The following is a 15,703-nucleotide window of genomic DNA, read 5'->3' as shown; positions in this document are numbered from 1 at the left end:
AGATGGCAAAACAGGGCCCTTTCTTAATCACTTGTTATTTGGAATTTAAGTACACAGGGCTGGTTAAAAATGGCTTTTCAAAAGCAGGCATTACATATACTGTACTTCACCTGCAACACTATTGTCTTCTAGTTAATCATTAAATCACTGAAGGGCTTAGGCAGATTAGGAAAGCTCACCTAATGCTAAAAGCCAGGTATCTATCTTTCAGCAGGAAATTCCAGGTGAAATGTGAAAATTTAAGACTTACAAATATTCTGGGAAAGATATTGTAAGAACGCTACTTTTCAAAAGGTCTAAACAACTGCAAGTATGAAACATTTTGGACTGTACTATGCAAAACCATTTCAACCATAAAATTTAGCATACACAAAACCAGTCACAAAACTAACGAACCAAGTGTGCATACAAACATTGCCTTGAGTACACAACAGATGCAGCATCTGCGGGCAGTGTGTCATATTTTAGAGCTGTACAAACTACGGCAATTAGCACCTATTACTTCAAAAACAAACATACCCATTTTTACATAAAATACATATTATTCTGTAATTACAGGTGAAAAAGAAACTACTATTCTCCTTTCTCTTGCTCTTATCCCCACTAACACAGTAGTTATAATAAATGGAAAACTAAGACTAGTATTGATGGCTTCCGTAACTTATTTCCACAATATTACACCCAGGTGAAAGCAAGTTAATTACCCAACACTCCAAATGCCTTTTTTCACAAGTGCTCTGGAAAAAAAACTCTGAGCGCATAAGCACTGACAAGACCGTTCACTGCAACAGCAGCAACCATAAACACCCTGCAAGAGGACAGAAAAAGCAGATACACTTCATACTCAATTCAGTGAGGAAATGTAAATGCAATTTATCTGTTTGTAAACGCATTTTAAAGCGGCAGCACACCTTTAAGTGGGGACTGGTATTTGTTACAAAACAGTGGCGGGATGTCTACAGTCACAGGTGACAATACAGCAAAGGTTTAGCGTTCAGGAACGCTCACAAGAGTAACTTGGGCTTCCTAACCCCACGCAAACAAAATAGGTCAGCCCGTGAATGGATGGGCTGGCTGTTAGCTAGCACCAGGACTGTGCACCTCACCTTACAGAGAATCCAGCATCTCCCATCCATTAGGAAAACAAGCTGGGACCTTCACAGAAAACCAACAAAAAGGGAGGACTTGAACGACTCAGGCTTACTACATACCTCAGCTTACTCGGCCTTCTTCATCCTCCTGCTCACCCCCGTGCCTCAGCTGCTGCCAACGTAGGATCAAACAAGTACAACACACGCTACCTGAAATCATTTTTCTTTTGTAGTCTAAGAGGATAAAATTCCTGACTGAAGTAATATACTTAAAGTTTGCATAAATCACATTCATCTCAAATTTTCCACTCTCAGTTTCTTTTTATGACTGTACGCCATGATATAGCAATAGGTCAAATGCCTTAGAAATCAGTGCAGTTGGAAGCTCTGAGCAGCCATGTAATGTATATGTAATGAGTCTATACATATTTTATGTTCAAACATAAAATCATCCTCAGTTTGGGAACATATCAGTTCTGACTTAATAGGTGTTACAAACCCCTACCGTTGCAATCCCTTCCATTTTATTATTCCCATTCTAATTTTACTCAAAAGATTTACCCTTCCATTTATGGTACGTTAAACATTTCAGATCTATCAGTTCCTGCTAAAGCCAATGGACATTTCCATTCGCTGCAAACTGGACAGGACAGACATGCAGTATGCATTGTCATGATAATTTTACCCTCTAGCTCCATCCCATGAAAGGTTCACTTGTAGGTTAACCCCTATCATTAAGAAGTAAGAGCTCACTGAAGGGCATCAGGAGAATGGCCCAAGGGAAGGTCACAATAGCATGAGTCGCTACCTGAAGGGTCATGGGCAGATTGACTAGCCTTTCACAGAGCTTCATAGCATTTCAGAGTAGGACAAACCAGACCATTTCAAAGACGACATTTTAGCTTAATGGGTCTCTGCTTATCTTTACCAGTCTGATAAAATTAGTAGCTTATCTTCATTACCCTTCTTGCCACCAAAATAAACTAGATGTTCACTGTGTCTGCTCCTAGCCACTCACAGTACGAAATCCAGCTTGGTGACATAGGCTGTGGTCCAAAAAGCCCACTAACTTCATCGATGTTTGGAAAACAAGCTCGTCAGATACAACTATTAAAGTTTAATCAAAATATTATGATATCATCCTCACATCATATTAACACCAAACCAACAGATGGTCAGAAAGCAAAGAATATTTATGAACAAACTAATCATACTTTCCCTTTTAAGGGTAGGAAACTTCAGCACTACTTGACTTCCTACTTGATGAATTAAATGACAAATCCTAAATTTTACTAAAACCATCGTAAATTTTAAGTGGTGTAAAAGAATTTAAGCCCCCGATATCTCCAGAATGGTGATACCTCACAACAGAAATATTTCCGTTGCAATGCAGTGCTGCAGATGTATGGAAAAGATCTGAGGCAGGACAACAAACTTGCTTTAAAACTATACAGAATTCAAACTCTCTTTTAAAGAGAGATGGATGGACTATCAAATTTTGCAAATATTAAATCAAAGATGAGATACATTAACACGCAGCTACAGGAACTCAATGTTTACCTGTGACATACCCTGTCAAGTACGGAGCGTTTCATAGTTAAACAAGTAACATCTTTTCCACAACAGGGCTTACACATAAGGTCTTTATTTTTAAACTTAAAATCACCTTCTTGCTATTAGATATTTATTAAATGTGAGAAGACAGGGAGAATGCCTAAAATAGGCATCTTTTAGGAAGATCTAAAAATATGCTGCCCTTGATTGCATATGTCATCACATCATCATAATTACATGTAATGTTATAATTACAACATGCAAAGATTTATAAGGCAGATAAACTATAGAGTAACTATTTGGATCGCCTTTAGATATGACACAGTATTTTAATTAGGTGACTCAGCACAGTACTTTCAAAGACAAACTGTTGAACGTCCACTCTACAAAGGAGGGTTCATTTTTATATATCTATCCTGAATGTAAAATAAAAAGAAACAAACAACACAGCTAGCCTGCTAGAACCTTTTTGTTCACATTTAATTATTGATTATTACACTGAGTATGTTTGGCCTCTAATTTCATTGACTGCCAATTGTCAAAGTTAATAGATAGCCGTAAACACTTAAACAGTGACTGCTTTGAGTTTCAAGATCTACTGTCACAAAAATCATGCTCTTTCAGGCACAGTTCCAAAAGGTGACCTGGTCCAGAAAAAACGTTTGCCCTATGAAAAAAACCAAAACCTATATTCATGTATAAAATTCTTCATAATGTTTTAAAATGTTTATATTATAGATGGAGAGTACAGTTCACCCTGGATGATTCTCATTATTTCACCACCAGTAAAATGCCAATGGAGTCAAAAGTCAGTCTTTAGAAACAGCGATGAATTTGACTGAGTGGGAAGAGAGGTCAAGGCTAGGTCAGTGACACCTAGTATAGTCACTCACTGCACTCTCCATCCCTTTTTAAAAATAAGAAAAACAAACAAACATAGCTTTATATAGCACAGAAGAGCAATTTGTTTTAAAAGCTGCATTTAAACCCTTGAAAGGAAAGCAAGTGGAAGCATCCTGGGCTAGCATTGACTTCCCAGCCTCTTTCTTCCCAACAGAGAGCTGTTTAAAATTTTTGAATTGCTATAGATTTCATAGCAGCATCTTCACGTCAAGTAACAACCTCTGAGGCCACTTTTGCCTCCCTAAACTCAACAGTTCATGATAAGCTTTTTCCTACACTATGAGATGTGTTAAATTAGTACAGAACGCTTTGATTCCAAACAAACATACTCACCTCATGGTGATCTCCAGCATACTTTGTATCACTCTTATGAATTACAAAACAGCATATCTCAGACATTGTCTACCTTATATAAATACATGACCCATTAAATAAAGTAACACAACAGATTCCAGGGATTCAAGTATAAAAAGAGCCTCAGATACCCTTATCCATCTGCTACCAGCTTCAGAGACAATATACAAACCCCCACACATTACTCAGTACCTTTGGAACAATACAGTACATTCATTATTCATGATTACTTCAAGTCTGTTTTCACTTACTCTAAGGTATGCTATTCAGCACCAAAACAACAATAAAATTAAAAAGCAGAATTTATCACATAATGGGAAGAGATTCGATTAGACAAGCACAGCTGATCTTTTCAATAATTTAACCATCCTTTTTGAACAAAACATTTTAAGCTGTTAATATGCTGATACCAAGAGTAATACTCACAGTTGCTTATAACTCCTCCAAGTGGGTCACCCTTGAAATCAAACTCAATATCCATGTATTTTCCCTGTGAAAGCAGCATATTTTAAGCCTATAAGTTCTGCTTAAGAAAAACTGCTCAAGACATTTTTTAAGTTGGTTGGTCATTTTTACAGGCTAAAAGAGCAATCTGGCAACTTCCTGTACACTCCATCAAACTTTGAAAAACAGAAAATGATTTAAAGTTTCTAAGACAATTGCATTATCACAGCCAGAGATTTTCACGAGAATAGCTTTAATCGGATGTGTAATGCAACCCAGTAATTTGCTCAGTTTCTAAGGTTATATGAAGAAAATGTACGTTATACAAACTTTCACCAGAACACCAAGAATACCAAACAATACTTGTGGCCATGTAGCTATTACCATACTTATTAACAGAAGAAGGCAGGAAGAAATTATCTTCCACTCAGACTTATTTTCTCAGTGTAAAATCTTCTCAGAGCATGAATCAAGGCAGTTGAAGGATGGCCGCTCAGTTTGGCTTGAAGGACTGGCTGGCAACGATTAGTAATTGTGGGGTGTCTGTCCCTAAGCACGTGCCTGCCTTGTAAAAGTGATGGATTTTTCCCACTGAACTCTTTCCCTTGTAACTCAGGAGACCAGAGGCAACAATTAACAGACTGTCACCGCAAAAGTGATTTCATTTTTCGCTGTACTGGTGCAGTGTGTTTCCTTGACTTCTGTTTGACTTTTTCACATCACAGAAGATCGCTCTGGTCTTTGCATCATTTTAAATATATGACAAGTGTTTAATGTAGTAACAGCTATGTTTAACAGTGACAAAATGGACAGACCCATACTGTGTAGAAAAGGCAAAAGCAGCACAGCTCACATTGGCAAGAAAGTTTAGAAAGATAAAAACTGCTGGTAGTAATTCAACCAAATTCCACAAGCCACGCACAGCAATGATCTCACCACGCTCTGGTGCTTACTTAACAGAGGACTAAAACAACCTATTGAAAAGAGAAGTCTTGTGTTTATACTTCCTTATTCACTGCACTTAAGAAGAGTTTTCTTTTTTTCCTTTCTCTTTTGATTTTAATTACAGAACATAAAACCCAAGCACTTTACATTGACTCCCTCAAAGATATTTTCTAATTTACTGGGTATTTTGTCAAGATTGGCTTGACTCTAAAACTCTATTCTTCTCCTTGCTGGCAGCTGAGGCAGACTAGACAGGACAGTACTTGTACTTTCTTGTTTGAAGTTAATTCTGAGCTGATTAAAATTTCTGAGATAAAGAATTAAATCAGATAATTAAATTTTAATTTCCCAAGGACTGGGCCAGCTGGATGTTTCCAGAAGTATTTTTAGCTTTGTGTTTATAAGCAAGGACTTGAAAGGCAAAATAGTAGTTGGTTGCACTTTGTCCTGGAAAGACTTCTGTTTGCAAATGGCACCTCTTCTCCTCTTCACAGTCTCCTCCTCCTTTCTGTAGTAGGTCATCTCTGATAGTTGCATTTTTTCTACCCTTTCTATCCAAAAGAATCTTCTACAGTGCCTCAAATTTTGGCCCTGACCTTGTGATGAAGACCCTTTGCTCTGTTCACAAGCAGGGGCAATGACAGCCACAGAAGGAACATTCATAGCCAGGCAGAACGATATCATCAACCCTCAAGAATCAGAAGGGAAGGGGAGAGAAGTCTCCTATCTGGAAAAAAAGCCACTCTCCAGTGTCACAATATCCCAGGCTTTTATCCATTTCCTTTTACTCGCAACACACCATTTTCCCAGTGTATTAATTTGTCTTCTGTCGTCTACTTCACACATCTCACAATATGACTCTTCTACACAAGAGTGAGCAAATTACAAAGTTGCACTCAGTCTTCTGCTTTTAGCAGGAGAAACTCTAATGAGTATTCACACTTTAGAATCTCCTAAGTCTAGCTTCAACTTTTTTTTTTTTTTGCCAATTCTCAATTCCTATAATTTCACGTTCAGTTTCATGCTAAAAAAGCCTGAATTCAACCAGTTGATTATAAAGGATATAAGCAAAAAAGTAACATTACAAATGCTTCTATTAAAACTGAAGTTGTAAACACAGTTTGAAACATCATAGAAAGAAAATGAGAACCTAAAGCAGCAATTTTAACAAAAAAATGTATACATATGGATGAAAAATGAGATCACGCAGAAAGATCGACTTGCTAAGCAGACCAGTTGCTAGGCACATGGTCGCTGACACTAAAGCCACCTGTGCCAGAAAACTGAAGAATTCGGCTGCACTGTAATTATTTTTCATCCGGTCACAGACTGTCACATCCTAATTTTTTTTTTTTCTTTTAGCCTCTACTTTGATTCTCAATAGAACTTTATGCTCACATCAGAAACCAACAAGATTTCTGACAAGGAGGTGAAACATCTTTTAAAAAGAGGGGTGACTGCTAATAATGCACAACTAACACACTGTGGAAGGAGAACATGCTCAAAAGTACAAAATGAAATATTGATTGCTGCTGAAGGTGTTTGCCTTCTCCAAACACCACAGTCCTCAGACAACTACAGGAAAGTTCTCTCTCCAAATTACTCATTCCATCTGTACAGATGCCTTGATGGCTGATGCAAGGTAAAACAGAAATAGCTAACAATGTAACATGCTCCCCTAAAAGGAATTCAAATTCAGCCTTGAAGAAAATACTTACAAATCTAGAGGAGTTGTCATTCCTCACAGTTTTGGCATTTCCAAAAGCTGGAGAAAGAGAAAAATAAATATGACAACCAAATCTATCAGAAAAAAATATGTAAATGCTAAAATACCTGACTTTATATATTTAAGGGAAGCATAGACTTCTGAGAAACAATAGCCTGTTCATTGTATGGGTATCAGTCACTGCGGATAGACAGAGTGTGACAGACATGATCACAAATGAGAAAACACCTATGGAAGTCCAAAGAAGTTTCATCTCAACACTTCCTTTGTTTAAAAAAAGTCAAAGAAAAACATACAAGGGGAAATGGTTCCAAGACAAAACTACACCTGGATTGAGCATATATCCTTGGGGTTTGAATCAAATTTAAAATTTTATTACCCAAATAATTCTAAATGTAGGAAATACTTCCTTCTCTTCAATTCAGAGAAAGAAATGAATCTTGGTTCCCAGAACTGAAGATGGTAAAAGATGGAGGCCAGAGCGGAGGAAATTACAGAATGACACTTAAAAATTGTTTGCAAGGGACAGTTTAATCAATGCTTTGAAACTGATTTATTTACGCTATTCCAACACATTTATCGTAGCTTAAGCTGAATATTAATCAGCTGAAATAAGTCTGATTTACAACAAACGTTTAACACACTCTCTTCAGCTTGACCTAAACTAGCTTTTTGAGTAGTTTGGTTTTAATTTCTTGAGCTCAAGTTTTCTGACAATGAAAACTCTCCAAGAAAGGCCTTCTCAGGGCTACATTCAGATGGGCAGCCACCAGCTTAGAACATAGGCAGGACAAGAACTCAGACTGGATGACAATTCAAACTCTAAACATCACACATCGTCAAAGCACATCAAGTCAAACAAGAGTGTCCCTTACATTATTAAGTATAGCACTCCTATGCCAATAGGAGACTTTATTTATCCCAGTATTTATTTATATAGCATAGATATATTTTCAAAGATCAAGTCAAGTCAATGTTTTTTGGACAGAAATAAATACATGCTTTTAGGCTTCAACAAACTTGCATGAGTAGACTTAATCAAAGAACTGAAGCCAAAAGGAAAAGTTTGTTGGCCCTGAAGGCCAAGGATAAGTGAAAGAATTGTTTTTAAAATCTTTATGCCCTGCAATAAATCATCTTTTCAACAACCAAATCTCTGAGCTGCATTTTCTTAAACACATGCTGAACAGTAGAGTCATTTATAACTGCACAGAATCAAGCACAAGTGTTTCATTATAAAGCATGAGACACATTCCTCAGTTTTCCCTTAGGTTCATTGTTTCTAAAAGTTAATTTACAGTAGCAACTGTAGTTAAAAAAAAATATCCGGTAGGATAAATTATGCATATGTAACATTTCTGTCATTTTCTTGCACTGCAGCTTGACTGAAACAACTACATACCCAAAGAAAAATAAATCTAACCACAAATTCTTAATTTCTGTCTAAAATGTATATAAACAGCCAGGCTTGCTCAGCAGCCTTATGGAATAATCCACTGCCCTATCTTCCAAAAAGCTAAACAGGCAGTTACCAGCAGACCAAGTAGAACAAATAATACCTTAAAATGATAAGGCACTCTTCTGTAAGCTTAGTCTATTTCTCTTGCATTAAAACAAAGATTCACAAACCAACAAGAAATCCAATACATTTGGCAATCCCTGGGGAACAATCTAGCTTTGGTAAGAAAAACCTCCATACTTCTCATAGTATTTCTGTCTACATCTGAAATCTGCCTTCCAGAACAGTGATAAAAGCAACACAGCTCTTCTCTATGAATCCAAAACAATGGAAGATTGCAATCCCCCCATTCAGCTTTAAGTGGAACACATCTGATCATCAAAGAAAGGCTTATCCAGCATTTTTATTATTCTTAAATTTTAACATTTCATCGTTTCTTTACAAGTCTTGCTTACAGTTTTGGTTTTATGTACAGTCAATGACCACATTTTACCCACCCGGTTCACCACTGTTCTCAGCCCACTTTTGCATTCCCCTCCCTTTTTTTTATGCACCGCCCCCCCCCCCCCCCTTCTCACTTATAGAGTGCTTGCTCCCTATAGACTCCAAATCATCACATATACTTATAGCTAGCTAGGCCATAAATAAAACGTTGACACTCAACAGTCTTACAAACACTGCATATCATCTGGCCATAATGCAAAATTATCGTACAGCAGTCATGAGAATTTGTCTCAGCACCACAATAGCTTAGAGAACTGTGGGAAGGACTGAGCCAGGAATCAAGACAATAGACCTAAATAAGTCAATGCTAACCAAAGCACTTCTGAAGGCAATTATTTGACAATGGGACAAAACTGCAAGCTTTGAGGATCATATATCCTATCTCCAGGAAAAATGAAGATCCTGTTTCTGGCAGCCAACATCTTTAAATTAAAATGACTAATTAAGAAAAAAAAAAAAAGTCTTTCATGGGAGAGCAGGAAAGGCAGTTGTCAGGAAGACGGGCCAAACGAGTCACCAGACCCAGGGAACAAGTCTCAGGGAACAACAGGCATGCATATGGATTGGCTTAGTTTTTTCTAAGATGCATTTCTTCACCCTTTTTTTTCCTAGAAGAAAAATAATCCTTTACAGAGCTTGTTTGTTTACTAGAGACTATAATAATGTAATTTGGAAGGAAATGAATCAGAGGGACTGAACTGAAGTTAAGTCTTTTGATACAGTCAAGCATCATCAAGGCAGGGTTACAAACGGGTACGCCCTCAGACAGCGGCAGGAGGAGTCTGGGAAATAGGACCTAACTTCCTAAGCTCTCCCTTCATGAGGGAGACAGTTTTCTTCTCAAGAAAACCTCTCCGTAACTGAATAAAATCTCGTAGCTGTCTTCACAAAAAGCATCTCCTATGGTTTTGGACACCAAATAACAACGAAACAACAACAGATACAGTTTTCCAAACCAGGTCAGCAGGAATGCTGATACACACAGAAGTAATATGCTGGTACATGCTTTATGACATTCTTACCTTCAAGAACTGGATTTGACTGCAAAAGTTGTTCTTTTACTTGATTAACTTCTGCCCCTTTTCCGCACACTGCAGCTACATATGACATGACAAGTTTGCTTGCCTCTGTGAGGAGAAAGCAAAAGAAAACAGTGGTAAGTATTGGCAAATAGGCCATAAAATGATTTGCAGACTTCATCTCCACCACATTTTCACCATGCCAGACAGGAACTGTAAGCACATTTCATTTCAGTTTTCTTCTACGTTGTTGTACCATCTGGAAGTGAGGAAAGAACATATCCCGCTATGAGACCGATGCCATTACATCAGCAGCCCTATTGACCTAGAGCCCTCCCATGCTAAAGATACGATACATTACCCGCTACTTTTTCATTTAGCCTTCATTTAGTGTTCAGTAAGGAAAGAACATTACTCCTAGCTGACACGTTGGAAATGTTTTAATCTAGCCTGAAAAAATAGGCCCAAGCAGTTTCAAGATGCAAAATTCAAACAGTTTGTATCAGCAGATACACAATACCACAAGTGTAAACATACAACACTATACACATGTAATTAGAACTCTAAAGTGCACTACAAGTAAATGACTGCAATTCAACATCACATAACATTATGCAGTCTGTTTCAAAGTATAATGAATGAAGTGAAGCATTCATTTAAACAATGAAACTAATTCGAAGGTACAAACTATTAACAAAGTCTGAACAATTTTTGGACTCTCAAAGCTGGGTTCATATGGGTGTCAATCACCCATACACAGACAGAAACAAATATTAAATAATCCATCCAACCCTTACATTTTTGCTGGTCAGGACAAAGAGCAGCTGAGAAAGGATTCTGTTTATAAACAGAGTCTGTGATGTTTAGTATGATGCAAGATAGTGAAATTTGAGGCAGTATCAGCTGATACACAATGTAATTACTAACAGCTGCAATCCCTATCAACTCAACACAGTCATAAAAAACCCATTAGTTGTTCTTCAGAGTTCTGTTACAAATTTAAGGGTTTCCTTTCAGGAAAGAACTGACAAACAAGAAGTTAACCCTTGGATTTTAATTCTTTCCTATTTAATCAAATTTGTTTGCTTGCATTAAATTACTATCCCATATTGTAGAGAAAGCTGAGGAAAATTGCAACACAGGAAGCAAGCAAGGAGCAAGAACTATAGGTGTGTCCATAAGCCCCCCCATCTCCTTTAATCGCACCTCAAACTCAGCTCATTTTTTTTTAAGAATCCATTCCCTTCTGAGCTTGGAATTACCAAATTATTTGATTTGAAATATTTCCTAAAACAGTCAACATCTTTAAGTAGAGCTACTCGCTCACTCAGAGAAGAAAGCACTGAAGCAGCAAATAAGGTATTATAAAATAATATGCATTAAGACAACACACAATAACTTCAAGATAGGCTTTGAACATCACTGAAAGAAAATAAAGGCCCCTTCTTCTATTAGAAACTTTCTTTGGTCCAATAAAGACACCAGGAAGGGAATCATCACCTTAACATCTAAAAACATTTAAATACAGCACTCATTCTGGTAATGTACCATGTTTTCTTGCACAATGTTACTATCGATTAGTAATATAAACATGCAGTGAAACAAGAACAAAATTTGAAGTAAATAAAAAACCCAACTGATGACAGTTCAGTTTCAATTATTCCAGCCCAAACGTGCCAAATATTCTGGCTACCAAAAAATCTACAACAGAGTTATATAGGATCTGTACTAACAAGTTTTATTCCTCAAATCCAGGAACTTCCTCCCTGTCCCCTTTTTTTCCGCAACAGAAACCTGACTTCTCAGCTAATAGCCCCATTTCAGCAACAGTAGTTCCATCAAATGTTAGAGAGAGAATAGCACAGATTCCGAGTCAATTATTGACTTGAATTTCAAACCCTATATTATTCTGCATTTACCTTTATAAAGAAGGAATAATTCATATTATGTCCCATATGGTTATGAAAATTACAGAACAGTCAAAATCTCTATACAAGTCTGCATCTACCAGAATATTCTCTACAAATAGATGTTCAGAAACTCAACCACTGCTACAGCTTCCAACTGAATAAATAAATGAATAAAAGGTGGACCTCAGTTGTAGGAGGTGCTTGATAATTCACAGTTCCTGAGGAAATCAAGACATTAAACAATACCAGTACAGAAGTCCTTTCTAAAGTCTGAACTCCTAGACAGAATCCCTAACAATCATAAGAACTTGATTATTTTAATATACACTTTTACTGAACACACATGCATTTTCATGTTATTGAACTGAAAAAAAGGATTATATTACAAGATTTCAAGACCTCTCAATTGGATGCCACTAGTCAGACAAAGAAAAACAAAGATGAAGCCTATGCTTTACATTTTCACAAAAGGCTTGGAAAGCAACTTCTTGTTACCCACTTTAAGTCTTGCTCAGTATAAGCATACAAAGCTCCACATTTTCTCAGATACAAAGGAAAAAATCTCTTAAACTACATGGAAACAGATGTATACATTCCCACCCACTGTCTCTTATGCAAGTCACCTCAGTTTTAAATTGTTATTTCAGAAAATAACTGGCTTCTTTCTTTAAGGTCTACCTAAAATGTTCTGCAGTTATGCAATCCTCACTTGATTTCTACCATTCCAGTTTAAAAATTAGCAGTCATTTTCAAGGCAATTTCAGCTTTGCCTGAGAAACACAGTGTTCTGGTACACAAGCCAATCTTAGAATTGCAGCTGAGCACAGCATGCAAAAGACTGATGAAATTTCCAAAGTAATCAGCTACTGTTTATTTTCCTTGGATCAATGGCATAATCCAGTTTAAATGTATACATTTATTAAAAGACAGGCAAAAGTATCAAAGGATTGTCTTCTACTCTAGAAGACCAAGAACATTCAGTTTTCTCCATCTTCATGTTTCCCACAGGGAGAGCCTAGAAGTTTTCTGGCCCTTGCAATACTCTATCACAAACCAGCATTATTTTAGTATCACTTTGCGTACTGATGAGGATACTGTATTAACATGCGATATGACTGCATCATGGTGCCAATGTGATAACACATTAGTTTATGTAAGTTCACACCTACAGCAACAAGTATGACAGCATTCATTTTCTGCAATCGCCAGACACAAAAAGATACCAATAACTCTCAACTCTTACAGACTCTAGCATCACTTTGCAAGACTCTGAATAACTCTGAATGTTTTTGTAGAAGATCAAAACTGCGTATTACCTGTTTTTCCAGCTCCACTCTCTCCTGTAATAAGGATACACTGGTCTTTGTCCTGGTCCCTTAAAGATCTGTATGCTTCATCTGACAGAGCAAAGCTGCAAAATAAGAAAGAGTCAATTGAGAATTAGATAAAACAATAACTACAACCCGGCCTTCACATCCAGGCAGGAAAAACCAAAAAAACCAAACCAGTAACCAAAACCAAACAAATACTCCCAAGTCCTAATGTTCTATAACTTGTGAAGCATTCACTTTTCAGAATATAAAGACCCACAGAAGCAAACCAGATACTTTTTCTGAGTGGCTTATTTAGACTTTCTCCAGGAACAAGCAAGCATAATCTCTAAGTTTTTCTAAAGATAGCAAGCTCCAAAAAAATTCACAAAATTTCAGGGAAATTTAGGTAGCATTCTTCGATGAACAAAATGTCAATGCATCAACAGGACGTGTTCTGTCTGAAGACATTTAAGAAAAAGGAAACAGCAGAATCCCAAGCACTAACACCACCATAAGCTGTTGTTTCTTCTCTGAAAAGCGTGAAGAAATCTCAGAACCTTATATGACATTGAGCATTTTAAGCATTCAGGTATTGCTGGACTTTTGCATTAATATGCAAAGCGTTTCCCAATAAGTATGCTCTTATCTCAGTAAGGGTGATGTCATGTAGTGAAATTAAAGAATATAGTAAGAATCAACAGCTTCCCTGTACCAAAAAAGTCTTTCCATGGAGCTCAGAACATCATGACCCCAAAACTACTGGGAGGCAATTTGAATCCAGAGGTGTTTTGTTGCCCTGCTGCAACATATTTTGGAGAAATGCAGATGTGTTACTTATATTTAGTTTTCTTTAGTAATAATTTTGAGACAGAGAAAATAGTGCTGATTTTGTTTCAACTGCATTTTTTCAGTTCATGGAGTAAAGGGCTCTGGAAACTGAGCATTAGAACCCCTTGGAAAAACTTAAGCAAGTAGTATCTGAAAAGGGACATAAAAGCAAAATCCAAATAAAAAGGCACACTTGTATTATGCAACTTAAAGAAAAAAATCTGATAGCCAAACACAGCATATTTTTACATGAAATAAACATCCATTCAACAGACCAAGAGCTTTGTTAGATTACTGCACCTAGTAAAATATTTAGTGTTTGTATGTACTTAAAAGCAGATATTGTTTATTATTTACAGTAAAAAAACCACGTATGAAAAATAGAAACGAACTCCCAGGTCAACAAAGGATGCATAATTGTTGCAGGTTCAATGCACCTTTTAGAAATTTGATTCTTTATTCTATGACAGTTCAGGAGCTTTGCACTCAGCTGGTAACTACAAATAGATCAAGTATTTGCTCTGAATAACATAGCCGTATAGTGCTTTCGCAGGCAGCCACAGCCCCTTTATAGATAAGCAAGCTCTTTGTCATGAAACTAGTTGGGGTAGCATGGACAACACAATGCAAGTAGTGAAAGACACACACAGCCTTTTCTAGAGGCTCCTATTGCTGCAGCTTGAAAGCTTCAAATATTAAACCTACATACTCAAATCAGTTCATACTTATTTCGTTTTTGCTACCACTGTCCCTTAGCTCAGGCAGTTCTTCCTTCTGCCTTCTCTCCCCCAGAAAGTTTATGGAGAGCATGTCATATTGTCCCCAATTTAATCATCACATGCATGTGCCACACCATTCATACTTCCTCATCTCTCATCAGTATTAGACTCATCTCACATTTGCTTATTTGGGTTTTGGTTTTGTTTGCTTGTTTGTTTTTATGGTTGCATTGTGTTACCAGCTCAGCCATCCTGCAAGAGACCAGCGTACCAAGTGAGTGGTATTCTGAAAAGGTTGGAAAGCAGGTAAATGAAATACCTTACGGCTCCTTTACTACTAAATAATCAAACATTTCCCTCCCACCCTAGTTCCTGCCTATGATGTGAGCTCATGTCATTGATCCCCCCCTTTTTGTGCCTCTCTTGTCCTCTTCTCTCCTGCAGCACATCTGCCTGTCCAGCTGCACGACCAACCCAGGGCTCCGTTCCTCTCTCAGCTTTTCTTACCAACTTACATTGTCTAAGGCACTAAATTACAATTCTTCTCTCTGCACGGGTGGTTGGGCCATCCACTTAATCACAATCAAAGGTCATTAACTCCTTTTGATACATATACTATTGAACCTGAATTAAGACTGATCTCTCAAAACTTAATACTGTTACGGCAATTGAAGCATTTGAACTCAGTAGTTCAGCTGGAGGTGAAAATGTGTTTACGAGAAAGTAGCAGGCTGTAATGTTTGTAGCATTACAACAAAGTCAATTTGTGATGTGGCCAACATGCTGGAGAACTAGCAAAAAAAAAAAATTAAAAATTCTGCTGCTTCTGAGAGACCATGATACAATTTCTGGCATCCACTTTACTGTCCAGAATCCAAACTACAGTAGCAATAACACTTCACCAGACTCTCTTACAGGACATATTTAGGAAATG

The 15,703-nt window shown here is 37.2% G+C and overlaps 1 protein-coding gene across 4 annotated transcripts in view; it reads right to left on the bottom strand.

The window, feature by feature from the left end:
* The window catches only part of MYO1B (myosin IB), a 114,723-nt gene that overhangs the window by 50,983 nt on the left and 48,037 nt on the right, over positions 1–15,703 (bottom strand). For all 4 annotated transcript variants that reach the window (XM_052791739.1, XM_052791741.1, XM_052791740.1 and 1 more), the window contains exons 4-7: positions 13,226–13,320; positions 10,003–10,107; positions 7,010–7,056; positions 4,329–4,392 (exon numbers count right to left, since the gene is read on the bottom strand). In XM_052791739.1, the coding sequence (XP_052647699.1) occupies positions 4,329–4,392; positions 7,010–7,056; positions 10,003–10,107; positions 13,226–13,320 (311 nt within the window). The remainder of the gene's footprint in view (positions 1–4,328; positions 4,393–7,009; positions 7,057–10,002; positions 10,108–13,225; positions 13,321–15,703) is intronic.

The sequence above is a fragment of the Harpia harpyja genome, chromosome 7, assembly GCF_026419915.1.
Source record: "Harpia harpyja isolate bHarHar1 chromosome 7, bHarHar1 primary haplotype, whole genome shotgun sequence".
Classification (NCBI taxonomy): Eukaryota; Metazoa; Chordata; class Aves; order Accipitriformes; family Accipitridae; genus Harpia; species Harpia harpyja.
The sequence above is the reverse complement of the archived record's forward strand: the minus strand, read 5'-3'. Positions and strand labels throughout refer to the sequence as shown.